Source organism: Xenopus tropicalis, chromosome 5 (genome assembly GCF_000004195.4).
Source record: "Xenopus tropicalis strain Nigerian chromosome 5, UCB_Xtro_10.0, whole genome shotgun sequence".
NCBI classification, from domain to species: Eukaryota; Metazoa; Chordata; class Amphibia; order Anura; family Pipidae; genus Xenopus; species Xenopus tropicalis.
The window spans coordinates 21188539-21212169 of NC_030681.2; the positions used below are offsets into that span (position 1 = coordinate 21188539).

Below are 23631 nucleotides of genomic sequence, written 5' to 3' on the forward strand. Positions count from 1 at the left end.
TAACTAAGAGCGCCGCGGACCCCTCCCTCCCGGCGGAGAACTAGTTAACAGTCACATGGTTAGAAATGGCTCCTGTAGCAAATGGTTATGTCCTGTGCGTCATAGAAAAAGCTCCGCCCCCACCCTGGCTGCTCTTCCGCACAAAGGGAATCCAGGAATGGAGCACATGTGTGGGGATTCGTAGATGGAGATATTGTGGGATTTCTATATCAGGAATACAATCAAGCCATACACTATACAGTTGAGCGTGTAAGGAGAAAATAATAAATACACGATAAGGGAATCGCAAATGCTGAGGCGGGGCCATGGTCTGAGTGGGCGTGGAGCAACACGCGTGTCCCAAGCAGAGTGCGGGAGGCGGTGCCATTGGGCGCCTCGTTACCATGGCAACTTGGCGGAGGGGGTGGAACTGGTGGCGTTGCTCGTACGCGGATGGAGGGAGCAGCAGCAGCTGCTGATCTCTGACATATACTCGCCCGTCGCTGCCATATTGTACCGGGACGCGGTTCATGCCGGTGAGTAGGCCGCGTATCTGATTGGGGGAGTGCAGACGTGTCGGGGTGTATGCTGGGAGCTGTAGTACAGGCATGGCTGGAGAGTGCTAGCTCCCTGTGCGCAACGTGCTCTCCCTGTAACTCTGTGCTGCTCGGACATGGCAGCTTTGTCCTTCCCTTAACCCTTGGGCTGCCAGCTGCTTTACTGCTCACATTCATAACCGATTGGATGGGAAAAGATAACCCTTTGGCAAAGGGGATTTCCTTAACGATGTGTACAGATAAGAACTTTCTCCTCGCCCAAAAAAACCTCCCCTATTTGCATGATTATAATATTGCATGGAAGTGGAAGCTGCCATGTTGTTTGCCTTTCAGAAAGCAATTGGAATAGCGCAGTAAGAGAGCTTTCTGTCTCTGCATTGTCACATTTGCACATGTGTATGGGAGCTGCCATATTGGTTATGTGCTGAGGGCCCAGGGGGCATAAACACTGGTTTGGCTGTAGGCCAAGGAAATGACTTTAAACTAAAGCCAATGGTATGGCAGTACCCACCAAAAACATGTCCTGTGAACTCGGATATGCTCTTCCCATTTCCTGCTTAGGTGGAATGCTCTGGCTCTTGCAGGGCGGGGACAGGTACACCTCTGTGCATGAAAAGCTCAAGCATTTTTGGACAGAGGTCTGAATGATTCTTGTGTGTCAGCCATGGTGTTTTCCATTTAAAGGAGAAGAAAAGGTAGAATTACTGGGGATGCCAAGTTGTTAGTTACCCAGCAGTGATTCTACTTACTTCAGACCCGCGGCAGGCCCTTGTCTTCCAAAAATGCCCTTATCTAGGGTACTTTTCTCATTAGTGCCTCCCTGGGTGCGTGCATGTGTGGTGTAGAAATTCTTAGCTGATCCCTATACTGTGCATAGGTGCTGGGGCACTGCAAGGGTATGGCAGCGTGGTACTCATACGTAACGGAAGGGTATGGGACCTCTTATCCAGAATGCTTTTGATCCTGGGTTTTCCAGATAAGGGATCTTTCTGCAATTTGAATCTCTATACCTCAAGTCTTCTAAAAAAAAAAATGAAAAAATATCCTGTTGGGTTTAATGTATAAATATTTGTGTTGCCTCCAATAAAGATTAATTATATCTTATCTGGGATCAAGTACAGGTACTCAGGTACTCAGGTACTGTTTTATTATTACAGAGAAAAGGGAATCATTTAACCATTAAATAAACCCAATAGGACTGTTCTGCCCCCAATAAGGGGTAATTATATCTTAGTTGGGATCAAGTACAGGTACTGTTTTATTATTACAGAGAAAAGGGAATCATTTAACCATTAAATAAACCCAATAGGACTGTTCTGCCCCCAATAAGGGGTAATTATATCTTAGTTGGGATCAAGTACAAGGTACTGTTTTATTATTACAGAGAAAAGGGAATCATTTAACCATTAAATAAACCCAATAGGACTGTTCTGCCCCCAATAAGGGGTAATTATATCTTAGTTGGGATCAAGTACAAGGTACTGTTTTATTATTACAGAGAAAAAGGAAAACATTTGAAAAAAAAAAAAATTCTTTCCCGTAAGTTTGAACTTTCTGGATAATGGCTTTCCGGATAACGGGTCCTATACCTGTATTCTGGATCAGTGCATTTTTGGAAGAAGAAGAGCGTTGACCTGGGGGTCTGAAGTAAGTAACTACAGTCACTGGTGGTTGATAACGGCTTGGTGCTCCCCAAGTGATTCTATTTTCCTTGGTGTTAAATAAAATTGGGAGATCTAACAGGGGGACAGAGGCTTTTACTGAATGGAAATCAGGGATCAGTACAGTGTCCCATGTACCATTAGCCTACAGTGTGGTGCCTGGGGCAAAGTGATTTTTTTTTTTTTTTAAATTTCAAGGTCACATGGACCTTACAGGGTGTTTGAATCCAACCATGCTTTCCTGAATCTGATCCCTTTCTCCAGAGTAGCAGTTCCCTGCTTTTTAGTAGCTACCGCATTATGCTTCCTTTAAGCCATAGGAGGCCAACTTTGGATACATTTGCTATATGTACTAAAATGTTAGCTTCTGCTCTGGTTCAGACTCATGTAAACGGTGTAGTTGACTTCAGTTCTCCTCTAGGTCTTTTGATTATGTCTTAAACAGCAGCAGTGTTACCTTCACAAATAACTTTAATACCATGGAAAATGTTTAATTACTGTATATCAGAAAGTTGCTTAAAATGAATTTTTCTTTTGTTATGCAAGATTTTCTTTTTGGGTGGAGTTCCCCTTTAAAGACTTCCTCTTTTAGTATGGAAAGTAAATATGAGTGGATGTGCTTCATTAGCCCGTTGCTTGGGAAAAGCCTAGTCCCTGACTGCCTCGGTGTTCATTGGCCGGTGCTCTATATTTGTCACTGATGGCACCGAATGCATTGCAAGGCTGTGTTAGAGCTTCTTGCTGAGTAAAGCTATTCCCCAGCAGTCACATACTGGGTCCCTGTTCTGCCATATGCTTAAAGAAATAGTTCTCCTAAAAATTAACTTTTTGTCTGGTGTAGATTTCATTTTTTTGTTTTGTGAATCAAAGCTTTGCAATTTCAAGTGCTCCTGGTTGCTAGGGTTTCATTGTCCTAGAAACCAGACTATTGGGAAGTATTCATATATATCCAAAAAACACGTATAACCTGTAACATCTCTAACATGTAAAAGTTGAGCTTCCTGTTTAAGAAATCTGTATAAGATCAGACCAGGCTAAGCAACATGTCAGCAGTGCGTGGTCATGTGATGGTTCCCTCGGTAAGGTTGATTTTTCGTTTTGTTTGTATTGTACTTATGGCTATGAAATAAACATATATTCCGATACGTGTGTGGGGGGGTAATCAGTTAACCTGCTTATATAGTTTAACTCTTATATTGCTGTGAAATCTAATAGATGTACATGCTGTATTTTTTTTTTTATTATTATTATTAGTGTGTTTTATAGGGGGTACAGTCTGGAATGCTTTAAAGATCAGAAGCCATGCGATTGTTGTTACCTTCATTTCACTGACCTGTCTTAAGTGACCGTTACCCCCACCCACTGCTAACTGCCCCTATTTACCCCCCTCAGCAGACATTCCAAGCCACAGTCCAAACTAGGTGTTGCATTCACTCCTTGCTTTTAGTGCATTGATTTCCTGATTCAACTCTGGCAATTAAAGGGAACTAAATAGTAAAAATAAATTAGGCTAGAAGTATTGCGTTTTATATAGTGAGCCCACGTTGCCATCCCAGAAATCCAGCAGCCAGTCTGCAGTAATGATCCAGGCCTTTAAAGTTGCCCACAGGAGCCCCCCCATCTTGGATCTCTTGTTAGGCCATCTTTTGCATATCCGTTATAGTCACATGCTCAGGACAGCTGTTGAGAAGCCAAGCTTAGGGGTCGTCACAGATCATCAAGCGAAAATGGAGGTTTGTCTGCCATTGAAGCTACAGAGCTGATAGAATCTGATGCAGATGCAGTGGTTTCTGAGCTGCCATGTAATGTGGATTTGAATATTCCCCTGAACATAACAGGTCCCTATAACAATGTATCACATTAAACAGCCTATATGTAAAACTCTTCTTAAGCCAAATAAACAAATTTGATAAAAATATACTTTTCTGGTAGTATGTGGCATTTGATAATCCAAAATAGAAAACTGCCGTTTTAAGTACTAAGGGCACACATACACACAGGGTAACATCAGCCAATTAATGGGCAGAGTTCTGCCTTTTACTCCCACGCTACTTCCTGTTACAAATAGAGCTGCATTATTTCCTGTCAGCTGATCTCCGAGGGAGCACATAGACCAGCACAAAATGGTGGCTCAAGGGATAAGATGGAAAAGAGCAATATTTACTGATAAAAGTATGGGACCTGTTATCCAAAATGGGGTTTTCCAGATAAGGGATCTTTATATAATTTGTATCTCCATAGCTTAAGTCTACTATAAAATAATGTAAGCTTTAAATAACCCCAAAATAATTGTTTTGCCTCCAATAAGGATTCATTTTTATCTTATTTATTTATCTTATTTATTTTTACAGAGAAAAAGGAAATCATTTGATAAAAATTTAATTATATGATAAAAAGATTAATGTGATTAAAATGGAGTCTATGGGAGATGGCCTTCCCGTAATTCGGATAATGGGTTTCCGTATAACAGATCCCATACCTATATGTTATGTATTCCAGGTTGGTAAAATTCTTTAATAGGCCAGTTATTATAAATACAAATTATCTGTTTAAGTATTCATTCTGGGGGTATAGCTTACCCTAACTAGCTAACCTTGTATTGTGGCTTTTTTATATTGTATATACACTGTATATGGTTAGTCAGTCCCTAAACTCAGGGTGAGGCTCGCAGATTAAAGCTTTATAGGGGAATGCGTACATGGAAAGTGGGCCTAGGCTGGCAGTTTTATGGAGTCAACCCAGTCTGTCAGCTTTGCCCAGAATTTATGGTACAAATACTGTGTTGCCCAGTAACACCACTCATAGCAACATTCCTAGTTCAAGGTCTACCTACCTATCCTAAACAATCCTCTACAGCAGGGCTGCCCAACTGGTGCCCTGTGGGCTGTATTTTAACCTTAAAAGAGTGTTTATGACCCCCCCCCCCCCCCCCCCCCCCCCCCCCAGTCTGCTCAAGGGCCCCATAGACTTTATTGTATGACATAATTTTAATAGAAACTGGCCCTGGAACACTATGTATGATAAATACTTGTCCCACTACATGGAATAAGTTGAACAGCCCCGCGCTACAGTATCTGACCGAGCAGCCTGAATGAACACATACATTACAAGGGCACAGTACTACTGCCTTTCCATTTGTTTGGGCTGACAGTGAGAAATGAATGTCATTTTTATTTGTGCTGTTGGTGGCCCTGTTATTTCGGACAGGTAGTTTCCCAGGCTTGGGTTGAGGCAGCAGAGAGTGGAAGTGTCACTGTGCTGAATCACTGCGCAATGATTGCAGGCCCTCTGGCAGCAAAAGCACTGAGCGCTTCCAGTGCCGCTCCGACCATCTGCTCTGTGCAACATTAATGTCTTGTGTAAGTGCCATTTGTCTTGCTTTTTTCTTTTTCTTCTTGAACTGAAGGTCAAAAACCGAGAACTTAATATGTCCTTGGTGTATAGGCTTCCATGTTGCCGGGGAGTGGAACATGTGGCATGGAGAAAGCTGAGACAGCAGTGCTTCCTGCGCATAGGCTCTGTCCTGCCCGCTATTGTCTTTCTGCTTTTTGCCTGTGTCAACATTCCCAAGTCTGTACAAACTTGCGTGTCTGTTGTGTTTGTTTTTATATTTCCTTTTTTTCCCCTCCCTCTCCCATGTAACTGTACCTGTCGGCAACTGCTACCAGCATTCTCTGTTAAAGTTCTCTGTTAAAGTTCTCTGTTAAAGTTCTCTGTTAAAGTTCTCTGTTAAAGTTCTCTGTTAAAGTTCTCTGTTAAAGTTCTCTGTTAAAGTTCTCTGTTAAAGTTCTCTGTTAAAGTTCTCTGTTAAAGTTCTCTGTTAAAGTTCTCTGTTAAAGTTCTCTGTTAAAGTTCTCTGTTAAAGTTCTCTGTTAAGTCACATTGTAGCTCCTATTGGCCCACTGAATATATTTTTTTTATTATAGCTAAGGCCATTGGCTCAGTAGTATCTATTGCATACTGCAGTACCCGAACCTGTTTTGAAAGCTAGCATTACCCTTGCAGTGATTGATTTGTGCAACCCGTAGCCACAGCAAGAATAAATCTGGGTGATTGGTGTCTTAAGGTGGCCATACACGGCCAATTCTAGCTGCCGATATTGGTCCTTTAGACCGATTCAGCTGCTTATCTGCTCATGTTTGGGCACCACCGACAGGCCTCTCCGACCAACATCTGGCCTGAAATCGACCAGGTCGCGATCGGGCAGGTTTGATTTTTCCATTGGATTGGGGACCTCATTGGCTCGTTGACCCCAGGGCCGAACGATTGAATTAGCCCCATATCGGGAGAAGATCTGCCCACTTGGCGACCTCGCCAAATGAATAGATCTTACTATGTATGGCCACCTTTACATAGTTTCTAGTGGAGTTTACAGTTTTAGGTCCCAATGGCTTTCTCCCACGGTCCGCTTTTATTCTGAGCCAGTGAACAATAATTTGTATGTTTTTTGAATGACGAAGGAAACCTATACATACTCGGAGAGAGAATACCTACAGCCCTATGCCCTGGCCTCATGAGCTGGTGTTTTTTCAGCAGCACATGTGTAGGATCCATTATCCCAAAACCTGTTATCCAGAAAACTCTGAAAAACTCTGACTCTTAATCAAATAATTCAAAACATTTTAAAAATGATTTCCTTTTTCTCTGTAAGAATAAAACTGTACCTTGTACTTGATGATGACTTAGATATAATTAATCCTTATTGAATGCAAAACAATCCTGAGTTTATTTACTGTTTAAATGGTGTTTATTTAATAGACTTAAAGTATGGTCCCGATGATTCTGGAAAACGGGTCCCATTCCTTTATGACATTTGCCCATGGGTTTTAAATAATACTGTCGCTGCTGTTGCCTTGCCAAGGTATGCAGCATGGCAGGCCTGTCCGTATTTATGAATTCAGATATGAACATGATGAATTCTCCATTGAGGCAATGAGCTGTGCTCTTAGACAAAACTGCCTGCCTGGGAAAGATTTACTGTAATTCTGTACAAATAGAGTATATATACGATGGTAGTGATTAGCCTATTCTGTCGCCCTGATGTATAGTTAATGTACCACATTTTCCAGTTTGCGTTTGTATAAGTCAAGTAGGGTGTAAGAATAGGAAATGATCCTTCTGGGCTTGTAAAAATATTCCTTTGTAAAGCCCTTTGGTGTGGGTGCCGAATTTTGTAGCTATTCACATTTAGATTGGAGGATTTGCATAACTGTTAGCGGCACTTGAGAAGGATAAAGAGCGTCTCTTTGCTCCTGATTGAGTTCAATTCACAGCGCCTTTCAAGTGGATACCTTGTAGCCGGAGCCCATGCCGAGCTGCGCCATGGTGCGAATACTGTTGCGTTGTAACATTTTATTTTCCTACTTCAGTATTGACATTCAAATTGTGTCTGAGACCCACCGCTCCCTTCCAAACAAACTCGTTCACTCTGACCCACACATTGCTGTGTAATTGAAATGCTTTTAATTAATTTGCATGCCTCTTTGATCACTTAATAGGGAGACCTATTGTCCATTAACGCTGGTGTTGTGTTAGAAGTTAGGGCTTTCCTTTAGCCTCAGGTCCTCATACATGCCACAGATTTCCAAGGTGACTTATTCTTTAATGACTGTAAGCCTGTAATCTTTCTGTATTGAACTACAACTTCTGAGGAGATGAACTGTGGGTTGGAAGGCCCTGCAATTCCTATATAATGTTATATAGAGCAGTTTTGGTAGTAGGTGCAAAGTGCAAACATTTTTTTTTTTGGATACAACCCCAAGGCTAACTGTGGAATCACTACCAGGTCCAGATACAGGTATCGTCACAAGTACCTTTGTGTGTTGGATTAATGCACGCTCGGTTTTGTGTCTGTTCTGTTGATTTGCCCTTGCATTGTAAGCCCTATGGAGAGTGTTTAAAAGCGCAGTATATAAAGTTTCTGCTGAATATAAATTTGTAGAGGTAAACTGATATTAATTTACAATCATTTATCTGATTGAGTACTTGTAAAGATATTTTTCTTTGGAAGCAAATTCCTATAGATATCTTTGATCTTCTGTATAGCGGATGAGTCTCACAGGTATTGTCTTTAATTCAGCTTAACATAATACAGTCCTGATCTGGCCCCAGGAGTCCGAACAGCTGGGGAGATTAACACTATATTAAAAATCATCAGTAGCAAATCATCCCAAGCATCCAGATGGATGATAACCCTATTTTTTTTAACCTTTTTTTTTTTTCTCCAAGTTTACAGCAGAAGAGCAACCCAAACTTCTGTGGCTGACACCCCAATATGCAGCTGGAGCTTGATATCTGTAATATAGTATCTCTGTGGGCAGGGCAATGGCTGCAAGATTTGTGTGGAGGTCTACATTTGGCCATTGGGACACTGTTGTTGTGTCGTTACCTGTGACTGAAATAAAAAAAAAGACCTATGGGTTTTAAAATTCCTGTAGAGTACTGTAACACTACCCCGTAGCAGCCCCCAATTGCTGCTTTTCCTTATGTACATAATGACTGCTGCATTTGCACAAGTAATCAGTATGGCAGCTACCAGTCATACGTGAATATGCAAAGAGAGGGTGATGTATGCACACAATTAGCCATACGTTTGTATTGTCAGAGTCTGTTTAATAGAAAATAAATGGAAATCCTGCCTATATTTCCTCTTTAAAGGAATACTGCCTAAGGTAAAAATTGCTAATCTGCTTCAAACAGAAGTGATTAGGCTGCAATCCCCACAGACATCTGCATTCTAGGTCAGTGTTTAGTGGAACGATTATGCATGCCATGCTACTTGTCGCTGGTTATCCCTGGAAGAATTGGTATTGTGTTCAATGCGGTTTCATTTCTTCTGCTGATCTGCCTGGAATTTAGCTCTTCTGCCAGGCTAACTGGTGCTTGGAACCATGCCTTTACTAGCATAGGTGCTGAGTTGCACTACTGCAGTAACCCATAGCAATGGTCTGTTCTCTTAATGTACACCTAGCAGTAATGATCTTTCCTGCGACCATTGGTTGTTGGGGGGCCAGATTATAGTTAGTCTGGCTTCACCCCTGGCTGCTACCTGTCTGTGTGGTCCTCGGCCCCAGCACGCTACATCACTGCGTTCCACCGGCTGACGTTAATGACTGCATAGCCAGGGGTGAAGACGGGGCAGGGGCCGGTTAGATGACCTTGGTGGGGGGCTATATCTGGCCCCGGGACGTAGTTTAAGGACCCCTGCAATAGAGGGACCAACAAAGGGTATTAGCGAGGTTCAATACCTAGGGACAGTGTGGATACAGCAAAGAGGGGAAAGAGTGGGAGAGTGTTTGTAAAGGGATACTGTCCATAATCCCTATTGATTGAAGCAGAGGCAGCAATTAACATGTGGCTACATTTCAAGCCCTGTGGTGCCCCCCTAACAGCTGGTGTTGGGGACATGCCTGGTTCCCAGTCAGACCTTTGGCTTGGGGTTGCCCACATGCATAAAAAAAAAAAAGTGTCTATTGTAGGCAAGGTATATCCCATGCATTTCAATGGGAAGTGCTGAAAGGCATTTAGAGGCATTAAGACTCCTATAGCTCTAAGCCTAGTGGTTCTAAACCTTTTTCAAAGGGAGCTAAATTAATTCTGGAATACTTTGTGATTTGATTAAATAGTATGGAACTCATTATTATTTCTGCTGTGAAGAAATGGTATAAAGAGGATAGTGTAGCCTCATCCCAATAACCCATTTTTGGGTCCCAATCCATATTCTTCCTCACCCTGCAACATTGCGTTTGTGGGTAGCTGTAAGCAAAGGGACACTGTTATACCGCGTCTCGCTCGGGGGCACTGACAGCTGCAGGGGACACAAAGGGTGGCTAATAGCAGCTGGCACCCACTACAGGCCAGCAGACAGGCCCCATACTAATTGCTGCCTCTGGCATTTTGATGCAGGCTGCTTTGCCACTGTGCCCTGGTAGGTAACATTGGTCAAAACTCCTGTGCGCCTTATTATTGTATAGGCAACGTGTATATTTATGTAATGTGATTGTTTCCCCCCCCCCCCACCAGCTTAGGTGCTTTTATGTGGTTGAGTCTTTGTAAATAAACAGAATTATGTGTCTCCCTTGAGTCTGGTTTTTAAGCAGAAAAATATGCATGCAGCTATTACCCTTAATGGAAGTATGTCAAGTCCTTATGGGAGAATGCTAAGAAGAGTACTTGAATATAATCATCTCAGCAGTATCGGCAATGTCTGAGTCAGCTCAAACCAGCAATATACTGCCAGTAATCTGTATAGAACCCAGCAACACTTGCTTTTTAACGCCCAAGGTTAGTTGGGATCAAGTAATCTTGCCTAGGATTCAGCTTGTATCATGTTGGTCCCATATCGGGGATATTCAACCAAATTGACGTGCATTATTTATGAATAGAAAAATTGTACTTATGTTATTTTTTTTATTTCATTATCCCATTATTTCATTAAATGTTATTTGTTGTAGCCAATACATTTTGGTACATTCATATCAACATTTTATTGGGAAGAAATACATTTGTGGAGCCATACACATGCAGGCAGACATGCAAATTACCAAAGAAATAAGAGTTAAGGTGCTACACTAAAGGTGGCCATACACGTGGCGATCTAACGATGTTTCGTGCGACCATCGGTCGCACGAAACATCGTCAGATCCGCCACACACCGTCAGGGCTGAAACAGCAGATAAGGAGGTAGAAACAATAGGATTTCTACCTCCTTCTGCCGATTCAGCCCTGACGGCAGATTTTGGTCAGGCGCCTTCTATGGCGCCCGATCAAAATTTTCTAACCTGGCCGATCGGCGAGTCGTCCGATATCAGCAGCTTCCTGCGATATCGGTCGACTCGCCGACATGCCATACACGCACCGAATATCGTACGAAACGAGGTTTCGTACGATAGTATCGGTGCGTGTATGGCCAGCTTAAGGGGGTAATGGGTTTGTGTGCATGTGGCTTAAGATGGTCGTAAATGGTAAGATTTGCTTGTTTGGTGATGATCTTTTCCCAATATGCCCACCTAAAGGTGGGTGATATCAGGCTAATTTGATCTTGGCCCTAGGGCCAAATGATCACATTACATTGGTGGGCATAGGTGCCGCTGGACCAAGGGCCACATCAATGAGCCACTGCAGTCTCTGATCCAACGAAAAATCAAACCTATCCTATCAAGATCTGGCCAATTCAGGGATGCTCATACACAGGCAGATAAGCTGCTGAATGGGTCTGGAGGACCAGAATCAGCAGCTGAAATCTGCCCATGTATGGCCACCTTTAGACTTATGTCCCACGGGAAGATAAGTCGCCAGTGATTAAACTTCACTACCACGGCAATCCATCTCCTGAAATGCCTTTGCATCGGCAACAATGTGCATTGCCGGTAGGAAGGCATATGCATCGGTAAGTTGCCAAAGTTTCCTCGCTAGGTAACTTTAGGCGACTTTGGAAAAAGTAAACTGGCCATACACTCGTCAATATTATTGTACAATATTTGCTGCTTGTATGGTGGATTGACGAGCCGACAGATATTGCAAAAGCCTTGGATATTGCTCTTGTCGATCGGGTGGGACACAAGATTTTGATCGGGCACTGTTGAAGACGATCTTTCCTGCGACCAGATTAGTCATAGATTAAAGACTGATATAAAGAGTTGAGAGGTGCAGCTCGCACCTACTGGCTTGTCTGTTTCTCTTTAGAGGAATTTAGAGGTAAATGTAGCCAATCGGCTCTGCCCAGTGCTGCTGAGGCCCCACTGGGAGATGAAAATAAACTTATTTTCCTCTAAATGGAGCTTTTTCTGAAATGTATCTATTCATGCATCTCATGCTAAATAGTATGTGTCATCGGCATTGAGGTTCTCTAAAATGCCCACAAGCCAATGTCACACTTGCTAGCAGAGAAACGGCCTATACCCTCCTGTCTGCCTTGCCTTATGTGCTTATGTGTGCACTGAGGGTCCCAGGATCAGCTTGTCAGCACACACACTGGGTGGGTTTTTGGGCAGAAACAGCAGATGCACAGTAGTAGATTGGCCTTTTCTCTGCTGGCAAAGAAAAGTTCCCATACTGCTTACTGGGGCCGGTGTCTGGCATTCCACAAAGCTTACACTGTTAACAGCCTATTGGGACCCTTGCAAAGCTGGCTGATGAATGATGATATACTGGGGTTGGCAGCAGTTTTAGCGTTCGTTTTGTACTTCTAGTAGCTGCTACTTGTAGCTGGCAACAAACAGGTCTCATTGTTTCACTGTGGATATAATTGGCTTCTTGCATGTAGAAAACAAATTCTTTTTTTTTTTTGCCAGCTACAGATAACTGCATTACATTCCCTGTGATTGATGAAGGTATTCATCCTTGTTTACATAAGAAGAAATATAAATATTAAAAGCCCAATAAATGGAAACAAAAGTTTCCTTGAAGTCTATGGAGCTGGCCACACTTGTATAGTAATGCGTCTTACTGCAGACTTGAGTCAACCAATTGGACAGTCATGTATAACTTTTGAAAACATTTGCTTAACATTTGTGAAAATGGGTTTAATATATTTAATTGGATCAGATTTGTACTCCATAGAATAAACTAACAATAAATGATCCCAAGGTAGAACTACGAAGAACCTCTCTCTCTCTATGCTTACTTGCCCAATTTCTACCCTTTCTTTCTTTCTGGATGCTGAGTGCATGTTCTCCTTTGTTTTCCCTCGACATCCCTTTGTCTGCCGGCGGCAGCTTTTCTGTGGTGCAGCCTGAAGTCCTAAGTGGAATCGTGGCCTGATCACAGAGGAGCATTAATGCTTCAGTTGTCTTGGATACAGACATCAGCGCTGCATTGTAATCAAATACAGCTCCTTTGCTTGCGTTTTGGGATTCAAATCTGACCCCCAATCCTAGCAGCTGCTCGCTGGAGATGGACAATGGCTTCGCCGAAGACAAAGGAATAGACAGTTCTGCGTGCGACAAAGGAAATGATTTATCTGTTTCCGCTTCACTAACTGCCAGTGCATCTGTCTCTCAGTGTAAAGCTGGCATTTATTATTTATTTACTGTATTTTGTACTAAAGTATATTTCTTCAGACTCTTTGATGTTGTTGATTTGGGTTATAGTAAAGATATTTGTTCACCAGATTCGGTGCAAAACCCCTTGAGGCTGGGGGCACATTGGCATTATTCCCCTGGCATGTACTTTCATTAATGAAGAAGCACCCATAGCTCCTCTTCAAAGCATCCCATGGACCTGTAAATATATCCCAAGAACCCCAATATCAAATAATATATGATAAACTTAATAAATATACAAGTAAACTAGAGCTGCTTATATATAAGGACTATCTGAATGAATCATACCATCAAAATCGCTAAGGTTCGGGTGTACAAACCCCAAACCTCTCTCCAAAAAGTCACAAGTCCCAAAGCATTAAAGATATTTAAGCAGTATAAATGCGTTCACCGAAGTCCAGAAGTGGTCCAGGTGCTCGGGGCCCCGAACCCATAGCTAGAGGGGAGTATCATAAACGAAAACCAAAGGAACTCCAGACACGCCGGATAAAGAAGTCTGCTAAAAGCCGGTCTTTATTAGTCCATTTAAAAACAAACGCCTAACGCGTTTCGTGCACATGTGCACTTAATCATAGGCATCCTATGGACCTGAATGAGAACTGCCTGTCAGTACCAATACTGGTACTTTTCAGCCCAAACCTTACCTGCGAAACCAAGAGAGTACAAAAGATGATAAATGATTTTATTCATAAAGTGGAAAAGAATTCTGCTTTAATTAAATGTTAACACCATCGAAGCTTGCAATCTAATTTCTCTTAAACAGCTGCCTATGGGTGTATGTACATACTAGGGACAGTTTAGTCAGAAGCTGTATATCCTATCGCTGTTTTGCACCGGAAACAAGCAACCATGGAAACAAGGCAATATCAGCCAAGACAACTTCTAAGGGTCCTGGGTACGTTCCAAAAGGGCATATTGCCCAGAAATCATTTCAGAAATCAATGGCAATACCCACAGCACCCACTCTACTTTCATATTTTAGTTTGCAGTGGACTGATCAAAACTAATTGCAAGGGACTGAGCGGTTACTATAGGTAACTTCCCTGGTGTCGCTGTATAGATATGTTAGTAAATTAGCGATGCTGTGATTTAAAAGGGACCAGTTACCCACACATAAAGTTGTCTTTTAAAACTTAAACATAAAACCCAAATTCTTTTTTTAATTAAATCATCCTTATTATAAATGTATATAAAAATCTGAGCTGTCAATCATATATTGCTTGCCCCACCTCTATGCCTCCGGCAGGCAATATATGATTGACAGCTCAGATTGTTATATACAATTACTTTATATTTCCATTCAGCGCTTCTTAGATATCACCTAGATGGCAAATTCCCAAGATTTTGGGGTGATACAAAGCTTGCCCTTAATAACAGTCTACAAAATGGCACCTTCCTGCTTGCTGTGACTGCAAATCCCAAGACTGAAGGAAATAGAAGTACAGTTTATTGCTCTACTAACATGATGCAAAAGGATTTGGAATTACTTCTTGAGGTGACAGGTCCCCTTTAAGAAGGCATTCTAGCTTAGCACGTCCCTGTAGTGTCAAATGTACTGGAAATTTGTACGAATGTGGTAGAATGGATGTGTGTGTGTGTTCAGAGAGCAAGGGATTTCCTGCCTTTATTTTCTTCCTAACGAGGACACTCCGACTCCTCCGAGCTAAATGGAAAGAAAGGGAGACCCCCCCCCCCCAGCGCTTGAGGGGGGTAATCCCAAAGGATTAAATCATCATCTGGTACTACTGTCCTAATGAGTGCCTCATTTGAAAGCTTGACCTTTACCCCTTTAACATAGGGGTGCTTGTATCCGCAAAGCGGGCTGCAGCAATGGCATTAGGTTTCATTGGTACTGTGGGAATGGCAGAGGGGGCCGAGGATATGGCACATCACTGTAACGGCTCTTCCCTACTGAATGGATTAACCCTCTCTGACATCCTCTGAAGCATTGTTATAAACAGGAAGTGCTGTCGGTGCAAGAGTTACAGTAGTAGTTTCCGCTGATTGACTAATCTCTCTATTACACATCTTGTTTGTCATCCTTTCCCAAGTCTGAACACCTCTTTATATCAGTGGAAGCGCTGCTAACATTGAGTTATATTGCATTTCTATTATGTCTGCCATGTATCAACTCTTTTATCATTTCTTACTAAGCTCTCATTAAACACAGTTCCATGAATTTTATTACCCATAATGACTTTATATTCTGTATCACATGCCTGCAGTAGTAGTGAATAGATATAGATTCCCCACGTACCAATACATACACTGCAGATACTCAGTCCTAATGCAATTGGAGTCACTGGTAATTTGCAATGAGACCCTCAGTGTTATTAGTGAACACAAGTACTCTGTAACAGTCCATAGAAATGAAGGATTATCCAATGGGACTATCGATCCCAGCAAGCCAGTCGCTAGTTTATCATATCTCCCCTGTGGGTCTTAGGAAGACTGAGCATCAATCAAGGGTGGATGATTGAGCCTAGCAGTGATCACAAGCCTTTTACATGTTGGGGGTATGGGTGACTTTTCTGACACCAATTTGTCATTCCCTTGTGCCAGAAGCACTTCTCTACCAAAAAAATCCAACTTTGTGCCTAATAAAAGAAAATGTAATGGTGAAGACACACGGAGCTACTAGTAGCAGCTGCTTGTAGTGGCTACTAAAATAGACAATGCTGATCATTTACTGATAACAGTCTCCACATGTGTTTTAGCAGAGGCAATTCTCTCAGTATTGTCTATGGCAGGGTATTTTTTTGGCATTTAGTATCCGTGAAAAAGTAGCTGCTACTAGTAGCTCTGTGTGTCTTCACCCTAAGGTATGACCACATGGGGCTGATTCTCAGCCTGCAGATAAACACAGGGCAAGAATTAGCCCCTATACTCCAAACAGCCTGTCTTTGTGTCTGCACTAAGAGTCACTGAATTGTTTGGGCACACAGAGCAGAGTTTAGCGGCAAAATGCGTTTCAGTGCTGAAATTGGCTCCGTGTGTGTGTCTGCTTTACCCTAGCAACCAACCTTTTGTTTAAATGGGAGACTGGGACCTGAATAGCAGGGGGCCTAATTAAAAAGATATTTCATAAAAAGTAGCCTCCCACAGCAATAGTCTTTTTATTTCTGGCTACAGGGGGCAAATGCACAAGTAAAAAGGCAAACACCTAAAGTAATAAATAAACATTAGAGAAAGCAGACCAACTGAATAGGTCATTCTACAACATACCAAAAGTTTAAAGGTAAACTAGGCCTTGTTCAAGCACTAAGCTTTCCATAATAATATACAGCGCTCTTTACATCACCGTTTGTTATGATTCACAGACCAGTTCATTCAACTGTTCTGGAATTCTAAGTTGTTAATCAGAGCTTAAAGGGAAACTCCACCCAAAAACTTTTTTTACACACACAGATATAACAATGTGATTCTAAGCCACTATCAAATATACATCAATTAAACAATTTCACAGGTTTTTACAGTTATTAGAGAATTTGATTCCATTCAAAAGCAGTCATTTGTTTATTCCTTGCTGGTCTCTGGGTTTAATTGTTGGAACAATGTTGCAGGTCAGAACGACCGGTGCGGGGACTATTAATACTGCATACAGGTACTGCTTTCAGCAGCAATTACATTTGCAAATCATTGTAAAACCACTGACAATAATGCTGGTGACTAATTATTAGCCCCTGCGATGTGAAGGATACTAAATACTAATATCACAGGCATTATTATTAGCTGAAGGTAGCAAGCGGTGTCTCTTGTCTCTCTGCCTTTTGTCTGTTATTGCTCTTTTATTTTGCCTGTCTATGAATTTCAAGCAAAAATATCATTTCTTACAGAGTAATACAATTACATGGGTCCGGTAACTGGAATGACTCCAGACAAGAACATAGAAACCCCAGCGGCGGAGAAAGTTCCGGGTTTAAGTCAAACTGAGAACATGGGCAGCTTGCCAGAGGAGGTGGGCGCTGCCAGGCCAAAGGCCTCCATGGTGGACAGCGGCACCACGGACGAAGAGTTGACAAACTTGAACTGGCTTCACGAAAGCACAAACCTACTAAATAACTTCAGCCTGGGAAGCGAGGGGGTTCCGACAGGGAGCCCGCTGTACGACATCGAAGGCGACCTGTCCCCATCAGGCTGCCAGACTCCGGAAAAATTGTCTGCCTCTTCCAAGCCTCCTTATTCATTCAGCCTCCTTATTTACATGGCAATCGAACACTCCCCTAACAAATGCCTGCCCGTCAAAGACATATATAGCTGGATCCTCGATAGGTTTCCTTATTTCGCCACCGCGCCAACCGGATGGAAGAATTCCGTCAGGCATAACCTCTCGCTCAATAAATACTTTCAGAAGGTTGAGAGAAGTCACGGAAAGGTAGGTGACTAAACTTAATTGCACTGCATATTATGGTCTGTTTGCACAGGGAGAGATTCATGCCATTATATTGCATCAATAAGCTTGCATGATAGCGAGGAACTAGGCATTTCTTGTGTATTTGCCATTCAGATATACTGCCGCTCATATGGCTCAGTGTGACCTCTCATTGTTTACTATTCAATTTGCTGTTTTTGGGTCATTCCATTAGGAAAAGCCATTATGACATTAGGTCTGACCAAAGTAGCCTTCACATAAGTAGAAAATTTGCTCCTGGCATGTTTCCCAGTGCCACAGTGCATTCTGTTGCTACAATCAGGCCGGCATAGATATGACGGATACAGTATCAGCCATTCCTAAGTGCAGATGCCGAGGAAGCCGTGACTCCCACAGCACCTAAACAGTTACTATAGACTTGCAAGTCTAGCCATGGTCTCAGATAGCAGTCAGGTTTGGGTTGTCATGGCAGCACTTCCTTCTGCTGGCGCTGTTCTGGAGCTTTTAGTAATGTGAGAGCAGCTTGTGTGCTATAGCCCGACTGTAGGAGTATGTCCCTACGCCTGAAATGGCAGCTCTAATCAAATAACTGCTAATCTGTACGTTTCCAATGAGAAAGTGATAATGTTTAATACAAGGGAAATGCAACAAGGGCTGTTTATACAGTCAGAGCTTCCTGGTATATTTTTCAGTTTGTTTGCATTTACGGTTTGTTAAAAGCCCTCTAAATAGCAGGTCTGCCACTTAAACCTTCTATTTATCTATTTTATAGGTTAAATAAAGCCTAGCTAAAGAAGTAGGCTAGAAATGTTGTACATTATGTTTTGGGTTTCTGTACCAGCCCAAGGCACCCACAGCCCTTTAGCAGGGAAGATCTGTGCCCCCAAAGATGCCCCAGTAGCCCCCCATCTTCTTTTCTGCTGATTCCCTGTCCATACTCTGTGCTGCTGCCACTTACCTGAGCTTAGGGACCCACTCACAATATACTGTATAAATGGAATATAAATGTCACCATATAAGGCTGATTACTAATTAATACAGATTATTAGTTCATGGTGGCTCTGAACCCAGAACAATTAGCATCAGAAATTAATAACCAGCTCTGTAGCATCACCCTGTATGACAGGCAAACCTTATTTTCTCCTTGAGGACGGCCCCTAAGTTCAGCTTCTCTACAGCTGCTCAGAGCCCACTGAGCATGTGCCATGCCACTGACACTTCTAGCAGAAACCAAGAGGGGGAGCTCAAGTAATAAATTTGAAGGCCTTGATCATTGCTACTATAGAGATGCTGAATCCAAATCCCAAAAACCGCCAATCATTCCAAAGCCCAATAAGGCTACAAATGCATTGCAGAGGGTAGTACCAGCGCTCATTGTTACTACTCTGCATTTGTGCATTGATTCTACAATGCATTTGTAGATACCCTGACCTTAAATGCTTCTGTATATCAAAATATGTAAACACAATATCAGACTTCTATGGGGCTTGGAATATATATTGTAAACTGTACTGCAGACCAGTGATCTGATGTGAATTTCTGTAAAAGCCGGTAACATGTCAGTGTTATAAACAAAGTATTTTGATACTTTGGGTAATGCCATACGAAGAGCTCTGAGGGAAGCATTTTAAGCAACTGAAGGAAACCCCTTTGACTTGCAAAGCAATAGTCTACAGACATGTGTGCCAGCCCTTGTCGGGTAATGGGTGCCTGGAAAAGCACACACACCCTCCCCTGAAGAGCACTTGTGAGCTGGTCTATATAGGCAATTTTGGGCACTTTGACACTTTAACTGCTAAGGAATTAGTCTAAAGAATAAGGGTTATTGTTACGATATGTTCATAAAGTGTTGGCTTTACACTTGTCCCCAGATTCCTCACTGTGCTACAATGTGTTACAGGTGAATGGAAAAGGATCCCTCTGGTGTGTTGATCCAGAGTACAAACCAAGTCTTATTCAAGCATTGAAGAAGCAGCCTTTTTCTTCAGCACTTGCTTTATACACCCCTCCCACTTCTCCTACAAGGTATGGTCATTTGAATTACTGTGACAGCTTTAAACATCATCTCACTATCATACAGATCTGTGCCATTTATTCCACTCCGATCAAACAGATCTGTGCCATTTATTCCACTCTGATCATACAGATCTGTGCCATTTATTCCATTTTGATCATACAGATCTGTGCCATTTATTCCACTCCGATCAAACAGATCTGTGCCATTTATTGCATTCCGATCCTACAGATCTGTGCCATTTATTCAATTCTGATCATACAGATCTGTGCCATTTATTCCACTCTGATCATACAGATCTGTGCCATTTATTCCACTCTGATCATACAGATCTGTGCCATTTATTCCATTCCGATCATACAGATCTGTGCCATTTATTCCACTCTGATCATACAGATCTGTGCCATTTTTATTTCATTGAACCTCTCTTGACCCTATCCCTTATAATGCGCCCAGTGTTTATAAAGAATCCTCAGTTGTCTTAGTGGATGAGAAAATGTATTGGTCACAAGCAGCCCTACATGTAGCATGTCTGCATTCAAAAGTGTATTTTCATTTTTCTTTAAGAATTTAGCAAAGTATAGAGTTATTCAGTAAATACTTGCACATAAGTTATCCATTCCTTTATACAAGATGATTGAAGACTAAAACCGATTTGTGTTTTCTTCCAGTGTATCATCCCGCCCATATGTTTTAACTTCTGCATCAAGACGGAAGCAAATACATTATGTAAAAGGTATATTTCCAAATAATTTAACAATTTGTTGACATTTAGGCAGATTCTCAGCTTGCAGGTAAACGCCCCTATGCTCAAAAACGTTTATTGATCAGCCTGCAACCGGAGCCATTGTGACAGGCTGGGTGCAGGCAGACTGAGCAACATTTAGTGTGAAACTGCATATGGGAGCAGTTTTGCACCAAATTCTGCTTTGGAATTCTAGTAGTAATACATTTAGAATATATATTGATGGACAAAAAGATCATGTATTTGATAGTAGTAAGATAGTAATCGGAAATAAAACTGCATATCGAATCACAAAACAACTAATTTGTAGTTTGCAATTTCCCTTTGTTCATGTGACCAAAAGTCATTTTAAGAGTTCGGATTTGGTTTAACCAGGCACTTGGATGCTGCAGAGTCTGAATCCTGCTGAGAAAGGCTTTGATTTGGCAAAACCCAAACTGAATCTGGGATTCGGTGCAGCTCTACTAATTACCTTTAGCAAATCAAAACCTCCTGATTGGAGAATGCACAGCAAATTCCTTTCTTCTAGAGTTGTATTTATATTTTGAATTTGAGCTAGCTCTGATACATCTTTTAGGCAAATGGTGCTTCCCCCACCAAAAGATATATTGATCTGAACTGTATGAAAAGGAGACAGATTGCTGAGAGGAGGATACTGAAGATTAACTTGATTATTTTAGAAACTGTTGAATTTTTAATTGGTTATATTTAGAAAGAATTTTCTGTGAGGCAAAGCTTAAACTTCTCATTTTCCAGATAATTCGGCTTTAGGGACTAATCTTATTGTTCACCTTTTAAAGCATGGTTAATAAAATCTTTATTTCTTTCTTTTAGATTCCGACATTGATGCTGCTACAGCAATGATGTTATTGAACAGCTCTATCAAGGAAGAAGCTTTAGATCGTAAGTGACCTTATTTTGTATGTAGTTATGTTGAAAACCATGGAAATTCAGTCAGGGTGATATGCTTACCAACATTGTCTGTAGGCAGAAATGCTGTCTCTTCTAGTGCTGCTGTTATGAAGAAATTTTGGAAGGGACCCAGGTCACTTTAATTTGTTATTGATCACAATGTTTTACCCCTCTGACACTAACAGAGTAGATGCAACTATTTGTATGTAGCTCCCTTTATATAATAAACTCATCCTTATTGGTTACATGTAAAGCTTTTAGGGGTCAAGTTCAAGTGAGGATCCTGTCAGATCTGATTTGTTCTGTCCAAACAGAAAATTTAATTTTCTAATGCACATGTTTGATCCCTGCTGCATCTATAGGTGAGAAAGTAAAGAAAAATCTCAGTGAACAAACTTATAAATATATAATATGGCCTTCCATGTCCACAGCAGCAGTGCCCTATCTGCCCCTTGAGCCTGCAAGCCTTTTGGTCAGATACCATGGGGGTTGCTTAGTAAGGTAGAACTAGAGTATTTTATAAGAGACTTAAATATGAATAGACAAGGGCCTAAATAGAAAGATAAGGAATAAAAAGTAACAAAATTGTAGCCTCAGAGACAAATAGTTTTTTGGCTGCCGGGGTCCGTGACCCCCATTTGAAAGCTGGAAAGAGGCAGAAAAGGAAGGCAAATAATTCAAGAAACAATACAAAATATAGATCGGTTGAAACGCGCTAAGAAATATGCCATACTATAACATACTAAAGGTTTCCTATACTGAACTGACACTGTTTCCTTTTCTAGGCCAGAAACCTCAGCCTCTCAAGGTAGTGTTGCCCAAGAAACGCAGCTATGCCAGTGCTTTCAAGCATCACGCTTCTCTCACCCTGCAAGAAAATGATGCCGAAGTGATTAACATTGACCCTAAGGAGGATCACAACTACAGCGCAACTGGCGCAGACTCTCAGCGATGTGAATCCCGCTCCAGCGTGTCTTCCTTGTCATCCGTTGAAGAAGTGTATGAGTTCATCCCAAAGAACAGTAGGGCCGGAAGTGATGGCAGCGAGGGCTTTCACAGCGAGGACGATACAGATATTGACTATGAAGAAGACACGCTTGGAGACAGCGGCTATGTATCCCAGCCGTGCATAAATCCCTCAAGCAACGATCTGCACGGCAACAAGCTGCGCAAAGAAGCATGCCAAGATATTGATGATGAGCTAAAAGAAGCCGCTGGCTCCCTTCTCCATCTGGCCGGAATACGTACCTGTCTAGATTCCCTTTTAAAAACTGCAAAGGCACAGTCTCAGAAGCATAGAAAATAGTGGTATGGCCAGTCAGCCAATTTTGATTTTTTTTTCTCTCCTACCCACTCCTTCCCTTTCTAAAAGTGTGGCAATACTCGACAACTGTTCATCCCAACGTAGGAGATCAAAGCCATAAAGGACTAAAGGCTTGTTATTTTCTGCTAGCTTGACCTGCTTTTATTCTTCTATTCTAAGATTGCTGCCTTAGAATAATTCACATTTTTTTCAGTACAGCAAGAATGCATGACAGAATAATGCCCCAACATAAGCTATTATAGATCGTCAAATATGATAAGGGAAGGAGTCCATTCTGCCCCAGCTTTGCTGGAAAGCTGCTTCCCTCTATTTTGTTTTTTTTTTTTTGGATACTGCAGTGATGCAACATTGACTATTTGATTGCCATTGTCCAACAGAATGAGAACATTTAGCAGTATTAGTAATACATTTGCCAACTATTTCTTAATAGACAGAACTAGTGAGAAAAAGTGCAAACTGCACCTGAAATTTGTACTAAATGTAATGAAATTTGGCCCTTCATGTGTAGAATTGAAAGGATTCTTTGATGGGTCAGCTGTCGTCACTGCTTAATATGATCTTGCAGACTGCCATGGGAGTTTAGTAACTCAGTCCCCAGTAGAACTTTCATCGCCAGCCCCCTATTTAACACTTAAGTGTTGATTCCACTCCAGAATAATGGACATTCAGGGTTTCCCCTTTGCCACAATTCCCTCTGCATACAGAATAAGGGGAAAGATTGGGTAGGTGCTGCCTTCCACTGGGGTCGAGGCTAGTCTTTCCTGAGACCCCTACTCTTATCCTCTGTCACACAGTGATTTTGCTTTACTTTTTTACGCATTTGATTATGTTGTTAGATATTCTCAAAATTTGAATGTCTGAGAGTTGCCTCACTTGGAGGCATATTGTCCTGTGGTCCCTCTGGTTTGGTGTCAATGGCATGCATCCCGGAGGGTGAAGGTTTGTCGTGTATCACAAGAACAAATGTGTGTATGTGTATATATGGGCTCCTGATGGTAAACATATTCATCTTAATATTATTTGTG

At 41.8% G+C, this 23631-nt stretch overlaps 1 protein-coding gene across 1 annotated transcript; it reads left to right on the forward strand.

Annotated features, from left to right (window-relative positions):
• Window positions 1-416: 416 nt before the first annotated feature.
• foxn2 (forkhead box N2) lies at window positions 417-23188 on the forward strand (the record flags this gene model as incomplete). The annotated part of the gene is given in 5 exon segments (NM_001017017.2): window positions 417-515; window positions 17076-17614; window positions 19512-19636; window positions 20297-20302; window positions 22240-23188. Coding segments are annotated over 4 exon segments (1005 nt in total). The 5' UTR covers window positions 417-515; window positions 17076-17089.
• Between the last annotated feature and the right edge of the window lie 443 nt (window positions 23189-23631).